The 23,728-nt window shown below is 38.8% G+C and overlaps 1 protein-coding gene across 2 annotated transcripts; it reads right to left on the bottom strand.

The window, feature by feature from the left end:
• Positions 1–8,645: 8,645 nt before the first annotated feature.
• gemin8 (gem (nuclear organelle) associated protein 8) lies at positions 8,646–22,039 on the bottom strand. Of its 2 annotated transcripts, none has more exons than XM_088912907.1 (4): positions 21,848–22,039; positions 20,927–20,958; positions 19,766–20,186; positions 8,646–10,925 (listed from the first exon to the last, which is right to left on the bottom strand). In XM_088912907.1, the coding sequence occupies exons 2-4, from the start codon at positions 20,927–20,929 to the stop codon at positions 10,669–10,671; spliced, it is 681 nt and encodes a 226-aa protein (XP_088769033.1). In that variant the 5' UTR covers positions 20,930–20,958; positions 21,848–22,039; the 3' UTR covers positions 8,646–10,668. The 2 variants fall into 2 exon arrangements, with proteins under 2 accessions (XP_088769033.1, XP_088769034.1); XM_088912908.1 differs by lacking the exon at positions 21,848–22,039 and adding an exon at positions 21,468–21,632.
• Between the last annotated feature and the right edge of the window lie 1,689 nt (positions 22,040–23,728).

Here is a 23,728-nt window from a genome sequence, read left to right as displayed (position 1 = left end):
TGAAGAAAAATGCTTAATTGAATTATTTTTGCCTATGCATAGGTTCTTTGAAAACTGTAAAATACTGTGAGGTACTTTTATAAAAAGCCTTTAAAGGCTCAAGCTTTCTGTGTTTTGGGGTCAGACTAGAGATGCACACCGTTAATACTTCAACTCATGTACAAGGTTTAAAGCCAAACAATCTGCCACTATATGACACATTACTGCTCAATTCTGTGGGTGCAGTTGCAACGCAGTTTCTCTCTTCCATGAAAACACAGTGTTGCCACTGTAGTAAACTAAATTAAAGTACTGCTGGTCCGACTAATCCAGACGTCCACCTCTTTGCCTCAGGCACTTGAAGAGAAGACATTCACTGCATGGCTCTTGTCAGTGCTGTGTAGGAGTGCCCTGCCAGATCTTTTCTGAATCTGAGGGCGATTTGTAGCCAAGGAAGCGTTTGAGTTAATAAAAGCTCCGATATCATAAAACAGCCCCGCACAAGAAATCTGCAAGCTGGTGAAAATGCCTTTAAGGTCTTAAAACACACTGTAGGTGTCATGACACTGTTTCTGTTATTAGAAATATTGATTGACAATACCCACTGATACCGGTGTTGGTTTTATAACTGAGCATTTTAAAAATGGGTGGGTTTCTCCAAAGCTCAAGTACTTTGTGCAGCAGATCGATGGTTTCATCTCATCCTCTGTGATGTACGAAGGCCCGTGAGGTCTGTTTCCTCAAAGTGAGCCAGCCATTCACTATTGATCCTAACAGCAGCACTGGCAAGCGCTGACTGCAGGGAGGCTTATGCCTTCTTCAGTTCAAGCCTTCCTTTCACTGAAGTCAATTGTTGGTGATGAATAGGCTGTTTCATCCAATGGTCAACCGGAATTTCAGCAGAGCCAAATCCTCAAAAGCAAGAGAATGGACAAGAGAATGCAGAGGACTTTGGCCAGCTTTCCTTGTTTAAGACTACTGCAGTCAATAACAGCCAGAAGTAAGACAGTTCCGAGCAGTTGGAGATCTCCACAAAATCAAAAATACAGTAAAATCATTCCATGCTGAAAAGAGAAGAGAGAAAACACAACGTTTCGGCTGTGAAACCTTCGTCAGGTGTGACACCTAAGACACCTGAAGAAGACTTCACAGCCGAAACGTTGTGTTTTCTCTCTTCTCATTTCAGCATGGAATAAACCTATTACTTGGTCCTCTGCAGACTACGCATGCTGACGCAGCTACCCACCAGTAAAATCATTGTCATGTTTAGTTGAACTACTGATGCAATCTGATTAATCCAAACGTTAGTTGAAGGCTGTTGCATATCCTTAATTGAACATTTTAAAGTGGATGGATTTGTGTGTGTGTTTCTGCAACATTTGGCATATATAAAGGTAAAGATCCCACAAGTTAATCATAAAATACCTTCAAGACATTAAGTAAATGTGGAGTAAATATACTAAAAAATAAGAGTAACTTTTTAAATACTAGTTAAATAGCCAGTTATAAGATTTTCAAGATTCTTGATTTAATCAAGATTTTTCAATAATTCTGACCTTCATGCTTATCCTTAAGCACAGATAACTACAGACACCTACAACTGCTTCTAGCAACTCAATTTCACACAGTAGCCCATAATCTGGGTTCACACTGAAATTAAGAAATATACAGTATACAGGTTTGCACCGTATTGAGTTGGTACCCTCACCAGTGTATAGACCAGCTCTGAGGCTACACGACTCTTTTAGATAACTAATGGGTGGTATATTGTATATGTGTTATTTAACTATAGTTGAGGTGTACTTCAAAAAGCTTAAGCAGACACCAAATTTGTTTTCTAAAACCTGGCAGATAAGCAATTGTTTAGCCATTGTTGACTGCAATTGGAACAAGCAGGAGACCATCTGCTGATACAGATCTACCAACACTTTTTCCTCTATGTACAGTATACAGTATGTACCATATATAGAGAGAATGTGCTTTGGAATTCTTCCCTGTTGTCTTCTGAGACTCATTTTATTTCTGCACAATGCCTAGAAATATATGTAAAGTGAAACATCACTTCAAAACAGGAATTAGAGAGTTTTAGAAAAAAGGGTTTTCAAAGTAGAGATTTGAAACCACCCTAGTGTTCTGTAATCCTGGAAAGTACATGTCAATGGTTAAACATAAGTCCATTTTGAATAGTAGGTGAATTTACAATGAATGTATTGCATTTGTATATACTGTACATTCATTTACCCTCAATTAATTAATTTTATTTCACCTTTAGAATCAGTTAACCAAAAACACTTCCATTTTACAATGGAAAAACATGATTTTAAAGCCCCTGTTGTCCTTTCAATTGAGGGATTACTGTCTGTATCTAACACCATCAGAAATGAAATCAAACATAGCAGAAAACACTTTGTTCAAATGCCTATAGTGGGAAATCTATAGATGAAAGTCAAAGTTTATTTAATAAAATGCACAACAATACAGTGTGCAGCAGTAGTTGCTGGCAATGAAATGTCTTTTCCGCGAGCTCACAAAAATCACAAGAATCACAGAAATCACAAAAATCACAAAAATCACAAAAACCACAAAAACCACAAAATTGAAGTTATGAAAATAAGGTTACATAATAATAGATGTAATAGAAATTGAATAAAAATCAATATGAGTAGATCTGCTATGTGTCCATGGTGTATGCAATATATACAAGTAGTGCGGTTATGCTGAGTTCAGTGAAAACTGTGTGTCCATGTAGCCATTACAGGTGATTTGCTAAAGGAGCTGCAGGTTGGCTATTTAGCAGTCTTATTTCCTGGAGGTAGAAGCTGTTCCATAGTTTGTTGGACTTGGACCAAATGCTTTGCTACCGTTTACTGGACGGTAGGAGGGAAAACAGTTTGTGACTGGGATGACTGGGGTCCTTGAGAATGGACCTGGCCTTCCTCAGACATCTAGCTGAGTAGATATCCTGGATGTTTGGTACAGTAGCTCACAGCCGGTAATGAGCTGCGCTGCCTTCACCACCCTCTGCAGTACTTTGCGATCTTGGGCGGAGCAGTTCCCATACCAGGCAGTGATGCAGCCAGTCAGGATGCTCTCAATAGTGCACCTGTAGAAGTTGGCCTGGATATGTGATGGCATGCCAAACCTCTTTAGCCTACGGAGAAAGAATAGGCGCTGCTGTGCTGTTTTGTGACTGTGCACCAATGAAGGATAAAGAAAGCATATAACAGCTAACTAAACCATTAAATCAGATCTCCACTAAGAGCTTCTGGAGAGATAGTTACAGTTTACCCTCGTCTTTTGTTTTGTAGAGATATGAATTGTGAAGTAATAAGTTCCAAGCATACAACAGAGAGAACCCAGAGACACTCCTGATTGGGCAGAGCAATGAGCTGGGTTACCCACCAAAGAGGTCAAATAAAAGATGTCTCAGGCTTCAGTATCAAATCATTAAACCGAAATTCCATGACTCTTCTTGTACTTATACTTTCTTTTTGATTTGCTTGTTTAAATTGAAATAGAATTAAAGTCACTTAACTACTTTTTCTGAAGAATCAAGAATTTTAGAGAGACAAGTTAAATACAAGCTTGCGAAAAATCCCAACAATGTGCATTTCAGTCCAGCCCAGCTGCCAGAAGCATTTATGGTGTCTCAGCTGCCACCAGTGGTCGGAGTACTAAGTACTGAGCACAAGTGTGCACTTTCCCTAGACATTCTGCTAGGGTGTGTTGCTGCTTGTGTAGCCCTGTATCAAGGGATTTGAGAAGTTCAAAACAGGAATCCAAAACTGGGAGTAGTTTTTTTATTACTAAATGGAAATTCTGGACAGTTAATTAATTTAATAGCATTTCTGCCTTAACTCTGACTCTGCTGTATTGAGTACTTTGGACTGGTGTGTTACACAAGAACAGTCCATACAATGGTATATATAAGGTCTTGGCTACAGCTTCATTTTTGTTCTCATGTTCAAATGTCTATTTAACAAAAAAAACAATAAAATTACATTCTTAATAAAACATTGTCCTGACTTGAAACTGATACTTATATATCTGAAGTGCTAGAAGTATTTAAAAAACATTTTACCTAAGCATGGCTAAAATGAAACTGTTATTTATATACTTTCTAAGTCAAGGGTCAATGTACAGTACGTTCATTGCTTGATTTCTTCAAAAATAGCAAAATAAAGAAAGTTTTAAGCTTATTGTTAACTTTTCTTTCAGGATTTAACATGTAAATAGCTTAAATAATGTTAAATAAGGAAAAAGATCTGTTCGCTCCCCCAGAGAAATCTACCCTTTTTAATGAAAAGTATGTACCAGAGACTTAGTTAGATAATAGAGTTGGCATTTGCCTCACAAAAAGGCCTAAGTAGAAAAACGTAAAATGATTAAGTGTCTACTATACATTTCTAAAGCATCTTTCAATCTTACTTTAAAAAAAACAAACAATTCTCCTAAAGTACATTTAAAAAATCAACCATGCAGAAATTTTTAGCATTGACATGAGGCTGACTGTTGCACACACATATACAGTATATAGGAGTTCTATGCAAGGATTGTGTGGAACACAAGAAAAGGCAGCTCTGTCTTCTGTTTTCTACCAAGAGAGTAACTGAACAGACTTCTGCTATCACTATGGAAACTTGAACATGTTTCAGTTTAATCAGTCCTACTTAAACACATTGCTGGGACTAATTGCATTATGAACTCCACAGCCAGGAAGGGATCATGTGGTGCTTATTGTAAGAATGCTGTAATTTGAAAATGATTACAGGATTTTTAGGATCAAATGTAACCCAAATTGCTAGGGTAACAGAATCATCTACACAAATACCAGTGATTCATAACACTTCCAAAATACATCCTATTCGTTCATTCAACAAAATCCCATTTTAATCCTGTCTTCTATTCAATTCCAAAACCCAATGCTTTGAAGGGATGCAAATTCATTAAGAAATCTAATCAATTTAAAACAAGTTTGGATAAATAGTGAGAAAAAAACTTTTTGCAGATATATTTTGATTACCAAGAATTATATGAAGCTGTTCCAACTATTTAGAATTTGGGAATCAGATAAAATAACAGTGAAACCAGTTAAGATCAAGATTTGTTTGAAAGATGACAGCCAGTGCTTTGGTGATCAACATTAGGTGTGCAAGATACAAATACAGTATGCACCCTTATTCTTTTTCAAACTGAACGCACTTTTCTTATGAACAACACAATTAAATGTCAAGACAGAACCTATCATTTGAAAAGGAAAAACAGAGGAGCAAAAGTGCAATAAAGTACAATGAACTTGCCTGTCATCACAGTGTTTTGTATTTTTCATTTGCACAGTACTTCAGACACAGGACATTTATTTTCGACTAGGGTTTATAAGGAAAGTTCACTTGGGATGAACAGCCAAGTTCATTCAGCTTCAGCTGTCAGCAATTTGTAATAATTCCTGACATCATTTCCTTACATTAAAAGAAACTATATGTAACCCTCTTCTTCTCTCCTTCGTCTCATGCATCCCTCCTCCAGCTCATCTTCACCTTTGCAGGTTGGTCACTCCTCACTCCTCACTCCTCATGGGGGTCCCACCCTCCCCGTCCTATGGCAAAGCGGGCTAAGCCAAATTTACTGTGGCTAAAACACTCAATAAACCCTTTTAATGCACTCAGTTTGCCCATGCTGTAATTTCTAGTGAATTTCAAATTATTTCTTAAATTTGCTGCATTTCAGTCCGTCCTGTATCTCTTGGGGTCTGGACACGGCTGAACTGCTGATCTTCCATAAGCCTCTGTGAGCTTCAGTATGAACAACAAAGGCATGAAGGACTTGTCTATTGCAGTAGGCAGCTTGAGAGGCCAAGGACACTGCTGGCACCGAGAATGAACCTAGTTCTCACCCTCTAGGTAGGTGGCCCTTCAAAAGAATTGAGGAAAATCATTAAATGTTATAGTATGGCACCACTGCAGCCTAATTTTTGTACAGGGAAAATATGTTAGCATTTCATGTGTCATTTCATAGCAATGCAATTTTTTTATCCATGTGTTATAAATACTGGATTCTTTTCTGTTTACATAAAGTGTTGAAAGCACTCCCAATTACGTCTAGCTTCTAACAGTTCATTCTCTGGCTCTCGTTTGTCTATCTGCCTTTCAGTCCTTACCCCGAGTGCCTGCCTCTCTGGGCTTTTCTTTGGAACCCCAGAATGAATGCGTCAAGAGGAAAAAAAGAATGAGGTCATACGGATGTTTTAAATTGCAAATAAAAGCTCTCAACTAAGTGTTCAATGCAGGGCTTTGCTAACAACATGACATCCTTGGTTACAGGCCTTTAGTGTGCATGCCAGGCGATGCTACCCAGCCAGCAGTGGGATGAGGCATCAGGATAAGGGCACGGCCTGGAAAAAGACCAGGCACCAGTGATCGTTTATGTATTGTGACACAAAAGAGGCCAGAGATATAAAAATAGGTGCATTTTATGGACAAGAAACATTGGATCGGTTATGCTTTGAAACAATACCTACAGGGACACCCATTCATTTTTGTAGATACAACTTTCATCATGCATTTGCCAAGGCAAAGCTGACCCCAGAGGAACTTGTGTAGACGATTTGAAGTATGGAGTTTTTATGTTTCTTGCGATCATGACACGAGGTTAAGAGCTAAAAACGCATCCCCTTCCAATCATAGACGCAGACGATAGACAAAGACATTTAAACTAACTGTGTAACCCAAGTACTTAGTACACCTGAGCGAGGGTTGCCATAGCAAAGGGTACATGAATACTTATGTAATCAGCTTATTTTATTTTTGATCTGTGCAGTTTGTGATGACATTTCCTTCTTTCACCTGGAAAAAAGTGAAAGTGTTCAGGTTGAGCTTTCAACTTTTAATTTAAAATACTCAATATCAAAATATGTGTACACATCATTTGCAATTCTACAAAACAGACCATTTTTGGAAGAGGGGAATGTTTTTACAATTGTTCATCCCTGAATTTTCTTTTTACTGTGTGGGTGTGCAGATAATATTGCAGTATACTTTCAATGCATTTAAAGGGTCTTAGGTCCTGTATCACCTCTGGTGATAATACCATTTGTGTTCTTTAACTCAGTACTGTACACTCTCAACCCCACCTTCCTGACAGAGCACCTCATTCAGAATCTGACAACACACAGGGCTTTGCGTTCAAAGCCTACTAAATTTCGACAGCAGTCTTGCTCAAACAATGGAATCTCACCATTCTAGGTCAGTAACAGGCGCATCAATGAAGTGTTGCCATAGTAACTGGCTGCCAATAACACACAACAGCAATGATGAAAACTGGAATGAGAAAACAGCTGAAGTCAGTGTACATAACGCCCATCCATTTTCAATCACCATTTAGTCCAACACATGGTCGTGTGACACGGAGTCTAACCAGTCTGACAATGGACACAAGGTGGGGTTCACCCTGAACAGGATCAATAAATACAGGTACATCAGTTAAGATAGCCAGCTTGTCAGTGGACTATGGCAGAAAACCCCCACACCCATGGTTTGAACATGCAAACTCTGTAGAGAAGGCACTATAGACTGGAAGAGGAATAAGGACCTACAGGCTGGAAGACAGCAGTAATAATTTCACTGTACATACAATCACTACAGAGCAATTTCCTGGAGATTATCACACATACTGTATTATTCTACATCTTTATTCAAAACATGTACTGTATTCATTATTAATGGTGCTTTCCTGTATACTTCTTCTGGCGTATTGCCTATACAGTGTTAACAAGTTTGAAATGTTGTCTCATTGAGAGACAAATTCCATTTGTAAGGAAATTCACACCTAAGGCCAAGAAATAAGGCTAGGGCAAGAAAGAGGATAGGAAGAAAAGTAAGACAAGAATGGAACAGAGGAAGAAGTGTCTCTTGTTAAATTACTAGGGCAGCACAAAATGACATAAAGCACTGCCATGTTGCAAAAAAAGGATGTCTGTGAAGCAACGTGAACTTCATCTCAATTGTAAATCTCTCAGCCAGCCGATGTGTGTGGATATGGCAGGCTGCTTCCAAATCAGTAATATTAGCTATCTGGCCACCTCTGAGACAAAAGCAAGAGAATCTGTCCGCAGCTTGGAGAGCACTTAGATAAGGGACCAAAGACTAGGATCTAGATTTCTTGTAGGACGTGTATGATTTTTAAAAAAACAACAAAAGCCCAGAAATTAAGCAACCTTCGTCAGGCCTGAAACACACTGTAGAACCTGACATGACCTGAGTGCATTTTAAATAACAGACCTGTTGCATGTGACAGTTTGGAAATAACTGAAAGGCGGGCTAACATTATCAGAAACAGCTAATATGTTATGTGTGGAAGTATTTTGTATAGTTTCAAGACATATACAACAGTCACTTCTAAACATCCACTCATAGTAATAACAGAGGGTGATCATAGCATTACTCAAGGTGTAAGACTTTCTGCAAAACTGCTTGGATTCAGTACCATGGGGGATACACCCTGTGTGCGTCTTCACTTTCTCCATTAACTTTCATCACAAACTCATTTCAAATCTTTTCTGAACTGTGCTGTGACTTCTTGTATCTCTACAATATAGATAAGAGGTACAGGGACTTGGTGTAACCTAATCTGGAAGAGAGTTGATGAAGCTTTACAAGGTAAGCAGGGAATCAGTTTGTGGCTTTATTGCATATATTGTACAGTATATCACGTACAGTAAATACAGATAATGGACAGAATGTTAGTTTAATGTGAGAAAGATGCAAAGCAGTTATTGATCTTTAAGAGCTCTAATGCCTTTTCTACGCCAGATTTGGAATACTGTGTCTAACAGTGGGCTTGGAAATGCATTGTGGGCATAAATATTTAATATTACTGCCACCCAAACTGTCTGCACTGACTGCTGAAGCAGAGGGTTTCTATAGGGAGGAGCAGAAGTAGCAGGTTGATGGGAAAACTGCTGTCATGTGGAATCATTAGGCTGAGGGATCCTCTTACAGATGGGGGTGTTTTAAAAATGATTCTTTTCCCAAAAATCTTCACTGAAAGTTGGATAAAACTTATGGTCCTTACAAAAAAAGTCTTTCTTCCAAAGAAAAGAGATTTTTTTTTGTTAATGTACGAGATGCCAATTCTATCACCTAAGGAACAGGACAGTGAATTCAATAAGGTGAATTCAGAAAAGATGGTCATGTTGATGAAATTCACATATCCAGTAAAGGAAGGAGAGGACTAGATGAATAGCTGAAAGGTCCAGTCCTTTGTTTTCAACGCAAGATGTTCTAGCTTTCAATGACATTAGTTTCCTAGGTGAAGATGCAGTCATTGGGAAGTACTGTAATGCACTGTATTATACAATACTCACATTTACAATGTAACAGCAATATAAATCAACCTTGTTTTGGAATGCTTAAGAAAATATTGATTATGGATAAACAACTACCAAAACTCTGTAGTACAGGGCTATATAACCCAATTATATTAAAACGATTAATGACTAAATCATTTTTACCTTTGCATTAAAAGTATATACTGTACACACATTTTGTACAAGTTTATGAAGCTTAAGAGCAGCAGGACAAAAAAGGATTGATTGCTCTCCTGTTAACTTTGTTACCATGTTTCTTCTATAAAACCAGATTTTATTACAGCATACCAAATCCTTTAGGAATGCAAGATTCTATTGTGTAATGTTTCATAAACAAGAGAAAAGGTATTGTTTCACAACCTAAGAACATCAGAGCTTGCCATTTTCTTGCACACTAAGACAGTCTATAGCAAAGTCAAGCTTCCTTTAAATTAAGTGGTAAAGAACTATAACATAAGAAAAGCAGGTTTACCTCATCTTGCTGGGGTAACTGTTTGTAGATTGTGGAACCAAGAATCATAAAGTGTCATTAAGAGCAGACATATTTCTTAATATTTCCTTATCAGGTAGAGTTTTTGTCAGATCAACACGTACCAGAGGTGTTAGGACACTCAGCAACAAAACCAGTACAACAATCCGGCTTCCTGGTCCCATAACTCAGACTTGACAAGTGCAAACATCATGAGCAACAGATTGACCTTTTGGGGTCTCATTTAAATGTCTAGACGTGCCCTCTGGAAAGGTCACAACCTTGAATTTAACCCGGGTAACATATGGCATATGTGTTGTATTGTGCGGCACCACAAACTGGCTTCAGACATTTTACGCCCCTGCATATTCATTACCATTGGCTGAAAACACAAAACAACTACCACATAATTTTGGTGATGCAATTTACAAAGCTAGTTACACTTAAGAAAACCGTAATAAAACAAGATTTAAATTTAATCAAACTAATAACAAATACTTTTATTTCCTTTAAAAAGTCTCCTCATTTTCACATATGCATACAGTAAGGTTTAAGTTGTTCTTCGGTGAATTTATATGAAATGGGACAGACATCTTATTAGAATTTACTGTTACTTTTTTTAAAGCAGGGCTTCGCAACATTTTGAGTTTATTTTGCTTTGGTTAAAAGCACTGAAGGCAGCTAAATGTTACACAGCTAGGAAACACAGAAGCCTTGTTTTTACAATATTTAGCCACCAAAGACACTGTTAATACCAGCTGATACTTTCCACCTTTTAGGGGACTTGGAGGCAATCAGTCATAATCCCACAGATGGCAGGTTTGCACAGAGGTGAGTTACTCCAGGGCTGTTGGCTTCAGAGTTTAAGAGGAATGACAGGCCAATATTTTGGCTGCTTCAGGTCGCAGTTCCTGTCGAAGGTAAGCTGCATGGCAGTCTCCATGCCCTGGATTTTAGCAGCATCTTCTCCATAGAGGATCTTCATCTCGATCCCCCTTCTCACGCCCGGCTGGTCTCTGGGGGGCTGAGCACTGCGCCTCGACACTCTGTAGAGGTCATGGTCAGCAGGCACGTAAGCACTCTGTTGCTCCTCTTCCAGCTGCTGCTGTTTCCCTGCGGTGGAGCAGAGCGACAAGCGCCTGAATTAGACAAGAGCAAAGCACAACAGCAGAGTAATGTCATACTTATCTTCTTGTCTCTTTCTCAACAAGTCCTCGTTCGGTGTTGCATTTCATTCAAGATAGTGATATCGCACTCCAAAACCCAAAAGCAAAGCAAAACCCAACAAAGAATTAGTTTATTCAAGATATCGAGTAGTATCCAAAGCATACTGCATGAACGACTGAGAATGAAAAACTTCACCTATGAAGACATTTGTTGTTAAAAAAGGGTTCCATGAGTTTTTTTAGAGGGAAGCATTTCTTCCAGGTTCTGCATCGGTTTTCAAAATTTAGATATCAACTAGAAAAGCCACAAGCCTACCTGCTGGCTATAAGTAATAAGACTTACTTCAAGTTCAAGTTGTCATTATACTCATACACAGGTATATAAGATAAGATCACTTTATCGGCCATATACAATTTCTTGTATTTTCTTGAAACGTGCTCTCCATGAGACACAGACAGGGAGAGAAGCATGGGGTCAGAGCGCAGGGTCAGCCATTTATACGGTGCCCCTGGAGCAGTTGGGGTTAAGGGCCTTGCTCAGGGGCCCCAATGGAGTAGGATTCCTCTGCCGGCCGCGGGATACGAACCGGCAACCTTCCAGCCACAGGCGCAGATCCTTAGCCATAGAGCCATCGCATCAACAAAATGCTATTGAGCTAGTATAATAGGGTGTGACAACTTCAACAATGAATTCTTAAATGTTTCTTCTGAACTAAAAAAAAAACCTATTTAGACTAAAAGAGCTTGATGCTTATGAACAATATATGCAGTACATCGGAAAGCTGCACTAACTGTCCATACAATTGTGCAATTTCATACCAACAAAATCCCTCCATTAACGCACCAACTTATAAGACAGAAAAACTGTGAAACACTACACAGTATTTCTATACTTAATTTGAAGAGTGTCCATCATAAGACACCTATGAACTGGTAAAATAAATAGAAAATGTATGTACAGTAAATCCTGCATTGAACTTTCTCTCTCAACCAATGCAAAACGTTTACTGGTCAAATGTATACAATTTAAATGATGTTCTTTACTATCCTGTGGCTTCTCCAACATAACAACAACTCAGGGAAGGGAAGGGATAAAACAATCAGAGCAACTGCATTGCATAGGTCTCCATATTTAACCTGAAAGAACATTTTTAAAAGGTAGCTCTGAAAGGTCCAGTATATTTCAGTGTTTGTAAATCATTAAAAAAACATTTACACTTTTTTAACCTATGGAGAAGGGCTTCACAATCCACAGCTGCATTAAGGATGAATGCTAGTTTGGAAGAGACTAGAGATGTGGTTATATTTTTTACTTCAATGTAAAAAAAAGCTCTTAAATGAATCTTCCCCAGTCCTGCAAATCTAAAGCTGGGACTCGGCAAAGATCATAGGCCAGATATGGGTGTCCAACTCACAGTAGCGTTTAAAATAGAAAATTTTGAGAAGATGTTAACCTCGAATGAATTCCATTCTCATGGGGGACAGCAGGATGCGACCCTGGCCTGTGCAGAAATACCTATTCATGATTCAAAGAAAAAGGCTAACAGAGAGCACTCAAGAGACAGCTCAGTCATGGGGAGGATGAGAAGGAAACAATACAGACGTCATCCTTTGAGGGGCCCTCAAGCTGAACAACACGGGAGTATTTGCTCTGAAGCTCCAGGGATGTGCAGGAAGAATATATTATTTCAACTAGAGAATAAGAACTAAAACAAAGCAACTCAACCTAACATTAAAGGACAATATTACACCAATTATATTGCTAGCATAACATCAGCAAAACTGTTCTTGTCTAGTACACCAGTAGTTCAAAAACATGTATGTTTCTAACAAACAAAGGGCCATTCCATTCAATTCAACTGAATTTTGCAGATAAAAATAAATGACTTTCTCATATTAAATACATACTTCGTTATTGAAGGGTTTCTGGATTTTTTTTGACACAGTTCCGAGGTTTAACTTGCTGGATTATTTTTTTAATGAAAAGCACATTCTCGTGTTTTCCATTTCACCACTGATACTAATTGATGAATTAAGCCATCTCAAGCACCAAGCTCATCCATTTTGTGGAAACTTGTCTCTCGTTTTGGATGAGGTTAAGGAAAATAAAATCCTACACATTTTGCATTTTTCCCCAGTAAAGGAGAAGTATGGCTTTAAACTGGACAAAATAAAACGCAAGCACATTCAAGTCTTTCTGGGTGAAAAGGAAATGTGGTCCAGCTGTATGCAACGTGACTGCAAAATAATTCTCATCACATCTGTTCCGTGTTGTTTTTTTTGTATAACAAGGATACTGGCCACAGCCGCACAAACAAGCAGGGGAACCTACACTATTTGACTTTGTTTGAGCACAGCAATGAAGCAAGCTTTATGACCAAAGGGACACATATGGTACACTTTTGTGGCATTAAAAAACTACCTCATATTTCCCACATCTCTCACTGAACAGGCAAAATACATATTTTTGTATGTACCCATCTTCTAATCATCTAAATTAAAAAAATACAAAGCATGCAGGGTACAAAGAACCATTCACAATGAAACACATTAAATACCTCAATTAAAATCCACGGTATGCTGAAATGAACATTTTACCAAACTAAGATGACTGCAATGTAGATCACAGAATAAATAACATACACGATCTTAGAAATGTTTACTGACGGAAGCAAGTGTTTCATCAGGAGACAAGAGTAAAGGAGGTATTCAAAACACATTTGAGAATGTGTATGCATCTTCTGTTACAACACTTGTGGGAATTTAAGGTTGAATTAAAAACCCTGAGCCAAACAAAGGAATAATTAAAGGGAAATATTAGTGAACATAAATTTAAATACTACAGCTCAATTGTAATTAAAAAAAGGAGAATATCCGTTAAAGAAAATTCCCTTTAATTCCTTGCACAATATTAAGGAAAAGGCATCAGAAATGACATGAGCATGGCTTCATCACTGTTAACATCTCTGTGCAGTTCTTCCTAGAGGGTATAAACACCTTTAAGAGTCCTGCCTTATCACATTCTCTCCTCACAACAGACATCACATCTCACACTGTTCTTTCAACAGCCCACTCACAGGGAAAGTGTGTGGCACATTGGGGAAAATCTACAATCTTCCAGCGGTAGTTAAAAAGATGACAAGAAGAATAAACTTATCTGCCGGTCTATAAAATGGAGGGAGACATTTTTCCCCTTCTTTAGAGAAAACCAGAGATAATGGTAACTCCTTTACCATTGTATTTAGTGTATTTCATAACGATTACTTTAGCTGGAATACACACATGCACCCCAGACAGGACGCCAGTCCATCACAGCCCACATATACACACCCACCCCAGACAGGACACCAGTCCATCACAGCGCACATACACACACCCACCCCAGACAGGACGCCAGTCCATCACAGCCCACATTCACACACCCACCCCAGACAGGACGCCAGTCCATCACAGCCCACATACACACACCCACCCCAGACAGGACGCTAGTCCATCACAGCGCACATACACACACCCACCCCAGTCAGGACGCTAGTCCATCACAGCGCACATACACACACCCACCCCAGTCAGGACGCCAGTTATTCACAGGGCGCACACACACACACACACACACTAACCCCAGACAGAAGGCCAGTCCATCACAGGGCACACAAACAAACGAGCACATGAGGACAATTGACAGAGACAACAAGCAACTAAGGAAGACAGTTTTTTGCAAAAAAGCAGCCAACCAAGCTACTGATCAAAACTGATGAACTTGGAGAAAACATGTAAACTCTACACTGAAGGTGCCTATTAAAGTATATAAAGATGAAATGGCAAATTCAGGGCACTGGCACAGTAGGGTTTTAATTAAAAGTCCTGTTAAAAATTCTCAATGCCAGGACTTGACTTAACCCATTTAACAAGTCTAGGACTTTATTAAAAGTAACTTCCTATCCTAAAGGCCTCATTTAATCTCCTCCAACAGCTCTTAAAGGGACGTTTGTAGTAGAATGTGTTGTAACTGGCAGACAGCTCTGCTACACAGTCATAGATCTATGAAGAAGACCTATAAACACTACCAGACTTGTAATCCAGGGGCTGTAGACTTCAAAGACAAATGACAGGAAGATAAAGCCTGTGAGCTGCTGACTGCTGTGTGCAAATTAGTGCAGGATCAAGTAGTGGCAGCTGTCTCTAGTGGGGATCAGGACTTGGGCAATAAGATTAAATACAGCCCAGCTGACTATGCATTACCACATGAGAATGTCAATCTGTTCCAGGCAGCCATATCAACAAGTATGAAACTATACTCTGCACCAATCAGCAAACTTGTGTCCAAAGGGCTAAGACATTTTTGTTTATGTAAGAGCACAAGAAAGCCCTGCAAACAAGAAGGTGCCATTTTGCCCATTTGGTAGTGCTGCAGCAGAATGAATTTAAAATGTCCTCTGGCCCTTTCATAAAGGTGCAGTTTGGGTCTCAACCACCTGGCTGGGATGGGTGCTCAAGACGCCCACTAGTTTTGGAGTAAAGAACTGCTTCCTATTCTTCGAGGTAAACAAATTCCCCTTAGGTTTGTAATGGTGACTCTGTGTACTTGCACTAGTGAATGTGAAACAGCTCCTTGGGTTGAACCTATCAGTACCTCTTAGGATTTTGTATACCTGGATCAAATCTGATCTATAGTCTCATCAGAATATCCCAGTTACATGTGGACTAGACTGAAGATCCCCCCCCCCCCCAACATGTTTTCTAAATAGCTACACTGTTGCACAACTGGCAAGCCTATGGTGAATTATTCTTTATTTTAGTAACATTTTTCACATTGATAAATGTCTGAAGACTGCATTTTTACGTGGTTTAGGTTACGATTTTCTTTTGTACTTCCCAGACGGTCAAGAAACATTTTCTCCTGGTATGAAAACAATTATCCTCTGAACAATTTAAAATGTTGCCTTTTCAATATAACTCCACATGATTGCATCTATATTAACGGACACATGTTCCTTGTTGTGAACTTCGCCTTCTGTCAAGTTTTTTATTGCAACTACACTGGCAGGGTTACAATTTTAAGATGATCAAGGTAATCATACCACAATACAAAGAGTGCAGAACAGAAACGATTTTTATATGTCGATCATTCCTCTTGTGAGTAAAGGAAGAATTGAAATTGTATAAGAATTCAGGGTCTACCCTTCCAGCATACTGAGTGACACAGACATATTCCATCAACTACTTTCATGTGATTTTGCACCTTTCTGAGTTTTTACAGCCTGCATTGTGATACTCTTACTAGACAATTTAAATCAAGAAATCAAATTTTTGTTTTTTAAAACTGTCAGAGTGATGTTGCAGCTGATACCTTCGTTCTTCAATGTGGATAAGAATTATTAACTACCAAATTAGTTAGATAAGCCAAATGTCCTCGTGTTTGTAACCTTTCTAATACCTATTATAGGGCACTACAGAAAAAGGGACAATTTGGATAAGCTAATCAAATCTAACCAGCGTGTATTTAGGAAATGGGTGGAACTCCTGGAGAAAAAAAACAGCAAACAATCACTATCCTGAGCCATCAATAATTCCCCTGACGGATAACCTTTTCCATCACTGGGTTCAACACAGAAGTATATTTTTTAACTCAGAGATAATGTTGACAGCCTTTTCAAACACCATAATATAAAGGTCAGATCACTTCTTAAATGCCACTGAAGGTGTTTTTGGTGCTCGTGAAGCAGTAAGCACCCTCAAAACATTTACTGTGGAACTTTACAGTCACTTTTATTGTCAAATCCTCACACGCCCCCACTACTGTCTGAAAACGTAGATAATTAAAGGCTCCAAATAAGTGGAATGAATTTCAGTCCTGTTGACTCACCTCTCTTTAAAGTTGTAAAAAAAGCAATTGAAATAATTTCAGTTTCTGGTTAACCATTTTACAAATATTCTTGTCTAAATTTTAAATATTAGGGTTTCCTACGTTTACCATTTGTTTAGTGTAAAATTTGGTATTGCTTCAGAACTGGAATGCTGCGAATGAACTGGAATATTTCAGGAAAAACACCTAGATCTACTTGACAGGACTTTGACTTGACCAACTTCCTGAGACTGAGAAATTTCATTCTACATCACCCAGACAATCAGTTAATACGAGTTACCTTAATCACACTCAATTATTCTAAGGTCTAAAGTTTCTTTTGTGCATAGGAATGTTGCAACTGTACATGACAATTATTTATGATAAAAATAAAAAACTATAGTACAGCTGAGGAAAATAACTCTGTGCTCCAAAGATTGGTTACATAGCGATTTATATGCAATTCAAGTATAATCAGCCATTGTGTTTTTATTTCTCTAGCACCTTGCTGAATGGTAATTTAAGTATTAAATTGTTTTTCTACTCGAAGGTTAATTTTAAGTTACTTAAATACAATAGGTTAAACCCCCTACATGTTTAGGAGCTAAAAATAATAACAAAAGAGTGCCAAATGAAACTATTATTAGGTCTATTACAGGTTACATTATTTAACTGATAGGTTATGCGGAAAAGTCCAGCAAGTCTGTGTGTCCCCAGGGTCAGGACTGGAAAAACCTGAACGAGACAGATAAAGTTCAAGAGCTGTGTTAAAGGTGGAGCACATACAGTGCACATTCATCTTTCATAGGTCTTAGACAAATTATCTTTAAAGAATCTTTTATCTGAACTCCAATATTTAATGAAGATAACCCTAAAAAACACAAACAAATATATATATATATATTGCTTCATTATTAAATAAAATAGTTATTATTTACTTTCTCTTAAATTAACCTGTGAGCAAAAGTAAGGGAACCTTTTAATTCAATAACTGATAGCACATCCCTTAGAAGCAATGACAGCAACCAAACATTTCTTATAGTTCAGGTGGGTAGCTGCGTCAGCATGCGTAGGCTGCAAAAGAACAAGTAATAGGTTTATTCCATGCTGAAAAGAGATTAAAGAAAACGCAACATTTCAGATATGGAGCCTTCTTCAGGTGTGAGGGAATTCAGAGTTCACCCTCATACCTGAAGAAGGCTCCACGGCCGAAACGTTGCGTTTTCTTTATTCTCTTTTCAGCTTGGAATAAACCTATTATTTCTTATAGTTACTCAGTCACTGACATCTGCATTGAGGAACTTTTGCCTGTTTTTCCTTAGAAAACTGTTTCAGCTGCTCCAGATTTGTTGGGTGTCTTGCATGAACAGTCCACTTCAGGTCTTGCCACATTTCTTTTGACTTCTGGACTTTGACACTGTAATTCCAAAACACCAAATTTCTTTTCATCCATTCTTTAGTAGATCTGCTGAGATAATTAAGGGAAATTGCAATGTTGTAGGACCCCTTTTCAGCTCAATTTCAACACACAGACAGAGGGCCCGATGTTCTCCTCTAGAATATTTTAGTATGACTCTAAATTTTAGTTCCCTCAATGGTGGAGAGTCGTCCAGGTCAATGGGCAGAAAAGCAGCCCCAAACCATGACACTCCAACCACCATGCTTGACAGCAAGGATAAGCTTATTTTAGTGGGAGGTCTGACAAAAATTGCATTTTTTTGGTGTGGTTAAAAATATCAATTTTAGAATTATCCAACCAGAGAATATTCTTCCAACAATCTACAGGATCAGCCAGATGGTCTTCTGCAAACTTAAGACAAGCAGCGATGTGCTTTTTTGAGAGCAAAAGTTTTTGGTTTATTCCTATGAATGCCATTGCCATTCAGCTTGTACTGTATTCTTGAGGTATTGGCGGGGAGCAGAAGAGATCTTTGGATATCCTTGGATATCCTGGGGTTCTTTTGGATATCCTGAATGAGTTTTCTTGTTGCTCTGTGGGATGATTTTGAAGGGCATCCATATCTAGTTAGAGTCACCATGGTCTTATACTTTCTCCATCTATAGACTATTTGTCTTGCAGTAGACTGATAAACTCCAAAACATTTTGCTATGGATTTATAACCCTGCCCAGACTGATAAGCATTAACAACACGCTTCTGGAGGCCGTATGAGGTTTCTTTAGATCACTGCATGGTGTATTACACTAACCTGTATGTGTAAGACCAACTTGACTTGGTTTCTTCTTTCATATAAGCAAAGTTCTCCTTAAATTTGTCCTGGTGATTGACTCTTTGATTGGTTAACTTGGTACCCAATTATTTTAGCACCTGGATATACCTCATTGACTGAGCTAATGAACATTATGTTTTTGGAGGGAGAAAATGGTAGAGAGCATTAGTTTCCTAGAAAATTGTTTTAGAAGTCTCTGAGTGTTACACTATGACACCTGAAGAAGGCTCCACGGCCGAAACGTTGTGTTTTCTTTTTTCTTTTTTTTCAGCATGGAATAAACCTACTACTTGTTCCTTTGCAGCCTACACTGACGCAGCTACCCACCTGAACTAATGAACATTATAGCATTCACTAATTCTTATTTACATATTTTTTTCTATTAATGTACCAATTACTCTACACAATACATGTCATTTGTGAATATCAACCCTGCTTTTAGAAAAGTAAGGGCTAGTTTTGATTAAACAAGGATTTCATAGCAAAAATGTAACATTTAAAGAACTACTGTAGGGGTTTACAAACATTCCAGCAACACTGTAGCTAGCAGCAGCATTCGACTTACCATGCTAGACATATTTCTAACGGGTTTCTCTCCTAAATAAACTAAAGGGGTTATGCAAGATTAGGATCTTTAGCTCCAACTGTCAAATCGCACTTCACCCTTTGGTCTTCCCACCACTAATCGAGAGCTCTGCTCGTCAAACACTCACTGCGCTCCTCCCGGTGCCTCTCGGTCTCGGCAAAGTACTGCCGCAGCTCCTCCGTGATCTCCATGTTGCTGACGTCGCACTCAACTTCGCCATCCGAGCTGGAGTTCTCCTCGCCGTCTGGGGCGCACCTCACACGCTTTGTGCCCGTGGCCCTCCGTGACGCAGGCGGCCCTCTTTTCCCCCCACTGGGAAAGCGGGGACAGGCTTCTGGACCAACGCTTTCCCGTTCGCTCCCACTGGAGTGTCGATGAGCTACGGCAGCGCCCTCAGCACGGTATGGCACACAGTAAGCAGCCTCCAGCGCCTTCCTGTAGGCCTGCCAGTGCTTGCGTTGCCAGTGTGCTGCTTGCTGGTAGTGGCTCCAGTACCTGGCGTACAATGGGTGACTGTACCAGGGACTGCCATGTCCTGCCGGCTCTTCCTGTTGGAAGCATCACCTTATTTAAATTGGGAAGGACCAGGCCTAACATTTCATTATCAGGAGTTGGGAGATTATGATACACCAATACTTCATGGTCAGACTTTTTTTCAGAAATCGGCCCATCATCAAAGCAGCAATGCTTTACACATGCAGAAACATACAAACAGTGCGAGAGGACATTACATAACAGACATCTACCATATGTATTCAATTCAGACCATTCCTACAGGAATCCACACAACTACGATAGAACCCTGTAAATTTACTCCCCCATAATTACACTTTACCCCTTTGCTTTTGCACATTATCCACTGATAGCTCTTGCCTATAAACTGTTACTCATCTATTGTGAGCTCATTGACTGATTAAATATGGGATAAAATAATTACCCATTCTATTAAGTCTACTATTAAACCTTGGGCACAGAAAAGGACCGCCACACAGCTTGCTTTCCTATTACAGCACCTTTTATTGCAGTAACACGCACATAATTATAATAAAGCAGGATTAAAACACATGTATCCAAAACTGAGCTTTGGGAGGCGAGGATGTACACATGAGCACAGTTTTAAGTACAGTAGCTGATATGCTAATAACCGCATTTTATGTTTCTTGTAAATGTTTTGACAAGACTATCGGCCGGTAAGATTCTTTCCAGCCAGGTGCATCTGTTCAAAAAGTTAATTGTCAGTGCTGTAGAAAGTAAATTAAAAGTGAAATACAATATAGAATAAACTTACCATACTGGAATTGATTCTAATGAACTGCTCTCCTGAATAAAACAAAGAGATTAAGGTCAACTTAATCTCACTTTCACCTGATTTCTGTATATTTTCAATACATATACTCAAAACAGTGAAGCTACTTTTAAACTCAAGTGGTCTGTATATGTGTACAAATCCCAAATTAAGGATAGAACTGGCAGAATTTCAACAAGGTTCTGAATGTTAAGAATTTCAATTCTGTAGTGAAAGAGTGGTAGAAGCTCTTCACAAGGATCTTCATTCGTCTTGGTGATGTAGGTAAACGTTAGTACCTTTATTATGAGTAAAATGCCAATACAAAGCTGATTAACATTATCGTAAATCACCGAGTTTATCACTGAAATGCAATCCTTCACTTTTTCATAAAAAAGGTTAAAAACCAACCCTAAATGAATCATGACTCGTGGCATGTATTTTCTCAGATAGAAAACGCGCTGCACTTCAGAAGACTAGCGTTGTAACACCATCGACATAAAAAGAATTAATGGGCATATCTTGTAAGAAAAGCAAAACTCACGTTGCTGACTGTAAATGCTCTGGGACAGATTATCTAAAAAAAAAAAGAATACTGTCGTTTTTCCACAGTGGTCGTAAAACCAACGAGCCTGAGAAAATGTGGGATCCTATACAACTGTTCTGCTACACACACGGTGCTGCACGGTGTTTCCAACTGGGCCTCACTGAAACCCAGGGTCTGATGCGTTTTAAAACTTCAATCGGGCAAACGCAAAGTGAAAAATCAGTTGCAGTACAAGAGAGCATCTGTCGACGTTTTATTCGAATGCCGGTTGAAATTTCACTACGGTCCCCGTAAGCCTAAACACGATATGTGCGTATAAACCGTGTTTCCGTAACCACACCGTTCTCACACTCACAAACAACACGATTGCCGCTTACCAGTCACACATCCCAGCCAGAAGCTGGCCGACAGGAAATGGAAGACCTGGCACTTTGAAAAATGTTGAGTTTAAGTTTTTCGTTATCAGACCTCTGTTGCCATCTACCGGGATCTCCCGATGGGCGATGCAACCCGCAAAGTCCTAGGGCCTCCTGGTCACGTGATTTCTGGAAGCCATTTTGCTATCCTCTGTCCTCCAGTCGATAATGAAATCTGCATAGAAAGTTCAGTAGTACCAGCCTCTGGTACCGTAATACCTCTAATATTTGCTCTTTGTTCTCTGATGATTTCAGACTGTTGTGCTTCCAACTCTTAAAATGGATACAGGATACGACAATTTCTTAGGGACCCAAAAGGAAGGGATATATAGCACATGTTGGTTAACTTTGTTAAATAATCGTTAAAGGGCAATCAAACATCTGTATGCTCATCTGTGTAATCAGAAGGGGAAGGTGTCAACTAATATTTGGAGTTCTGGTAAAATGTGTATTTCCTTTTATACTAGAATTTTAAGAACATTGAAGAATAATATTTGTTCTAAACCAATATAATTATGAAATAATTAATATATTATTGTGCTGCTTTTTAACAGTGAGGTGTGTAAAGTGGGTCCCCTTCTCATATGCAACTTTTGGGTTAAAAGGAGCTACATAATTGTAAGAAATGACTTAAAAGTATCCACTATTTTCTTTGCACTCCTACTTATTAAATTTATATAGTCTCCTTTGTTATCTATTTAATTCTATACAATGGATGAAAACAATATAATACAAGGAATATAATTTTATTAGTACTGTATATTGAAGCAGTACCAATAATTAGTTTCTGTAATATTTATATTCCTTAGTTCCACATTGGCTTATTTCTGGTGCTTAAGGCTGACACTGAAGTTGAAAACTTCAAATTGGCTTTGTAACCTGGGAGTTAAATTTCTCTTTGTTGTGTAATTACTTTACAAGAACAGTTTGATAGCCAGCATTTTGCAAGTTGAAGAGCAGCAGGAAAGACACAGTTGAAATGCAATCCAATTCCGACAAGTCTGTTCTCACCAAAGTCTGGAAAGCAAGGCTCTGAAAAAGAGACATTCTATTCCTGATTCAGTGAATCATGTGTCTCAATAAACCATCAGTCAGATCATACTTATTTCTATACTGATAGACAACACAACAAATGTTTGTAGGTTTTCATTTTGTACTCTTTGTAGACCCACGTGTCCTCTGTAGCACAAGACACTCTCCACTCACCGTTACCAGGATCTGAATGCCCAGCAATCAATACTCACTTTTTGCAACAGGCCCTCTTTACATCTGTTCTTATTTACGTTCTATGCAGCTAATATATCACCTTCTTTTCTTTCCCTTTACAGGATGCATTTTTAATGGTGATCTAATGTATTTCACAACCCAGTGCTATGACGAAGCACAGTGCATCACAACACTGACCCTCAGGTTTTGCTGTTGCTGCGGTTGCGTAGATTACAGTTCTCCTACAGGTGAGGACGCCTGCCAAGCTCCTGACCTGGAGGTGACAAGGACCATCAAGATGAGCAACAAAATCAAACACCTGAGCTTTGCACGGCTCAGAGGAAAAAAGAGGAAAAACCCAAGGGAGAGGTACTGTACAAATATCAAGGTCGCTGCGTGAGAGAAGATTCCGGCACTCACAAGAGGGGAGTACAGAGGTTTTCTCTGACGATTGAGAAAAGCCTTAGAGCCACAGAGAAATCTGTTCTGCCTTTAACAAGGATGCAGAATAACAATGGACCCTCTTTCAAGTGATTGTAACAGGCATGGAATTAGATTCTTTTATGTGCCTAAAAAAAGTGTAAAATAATATAACATATTATTTCAGTACTGTATTACTGTAGATTTAGTCATATT

Source organism: Atractosteus spatula, chromosome 4, assembly GCF_055471065.1.
Source record: "Atractosteus spatula isolate fAtrSpa1 chromosome 4, fAtrSpa1.hap1, whole genome shotgun sequence".
Taxonomy (NCBI): Eukaryota; Metazoa; Chordata; class Actinopteri; order Semionotiformes; family Lepisosteidae; genus Atractosteus; species Atractosteus spatula.
The sequence above is the reverse complement of the archived record's forward strand: the minus strand, read 5'-3'. Positions and strand labels throughout refer to the sequence as shown.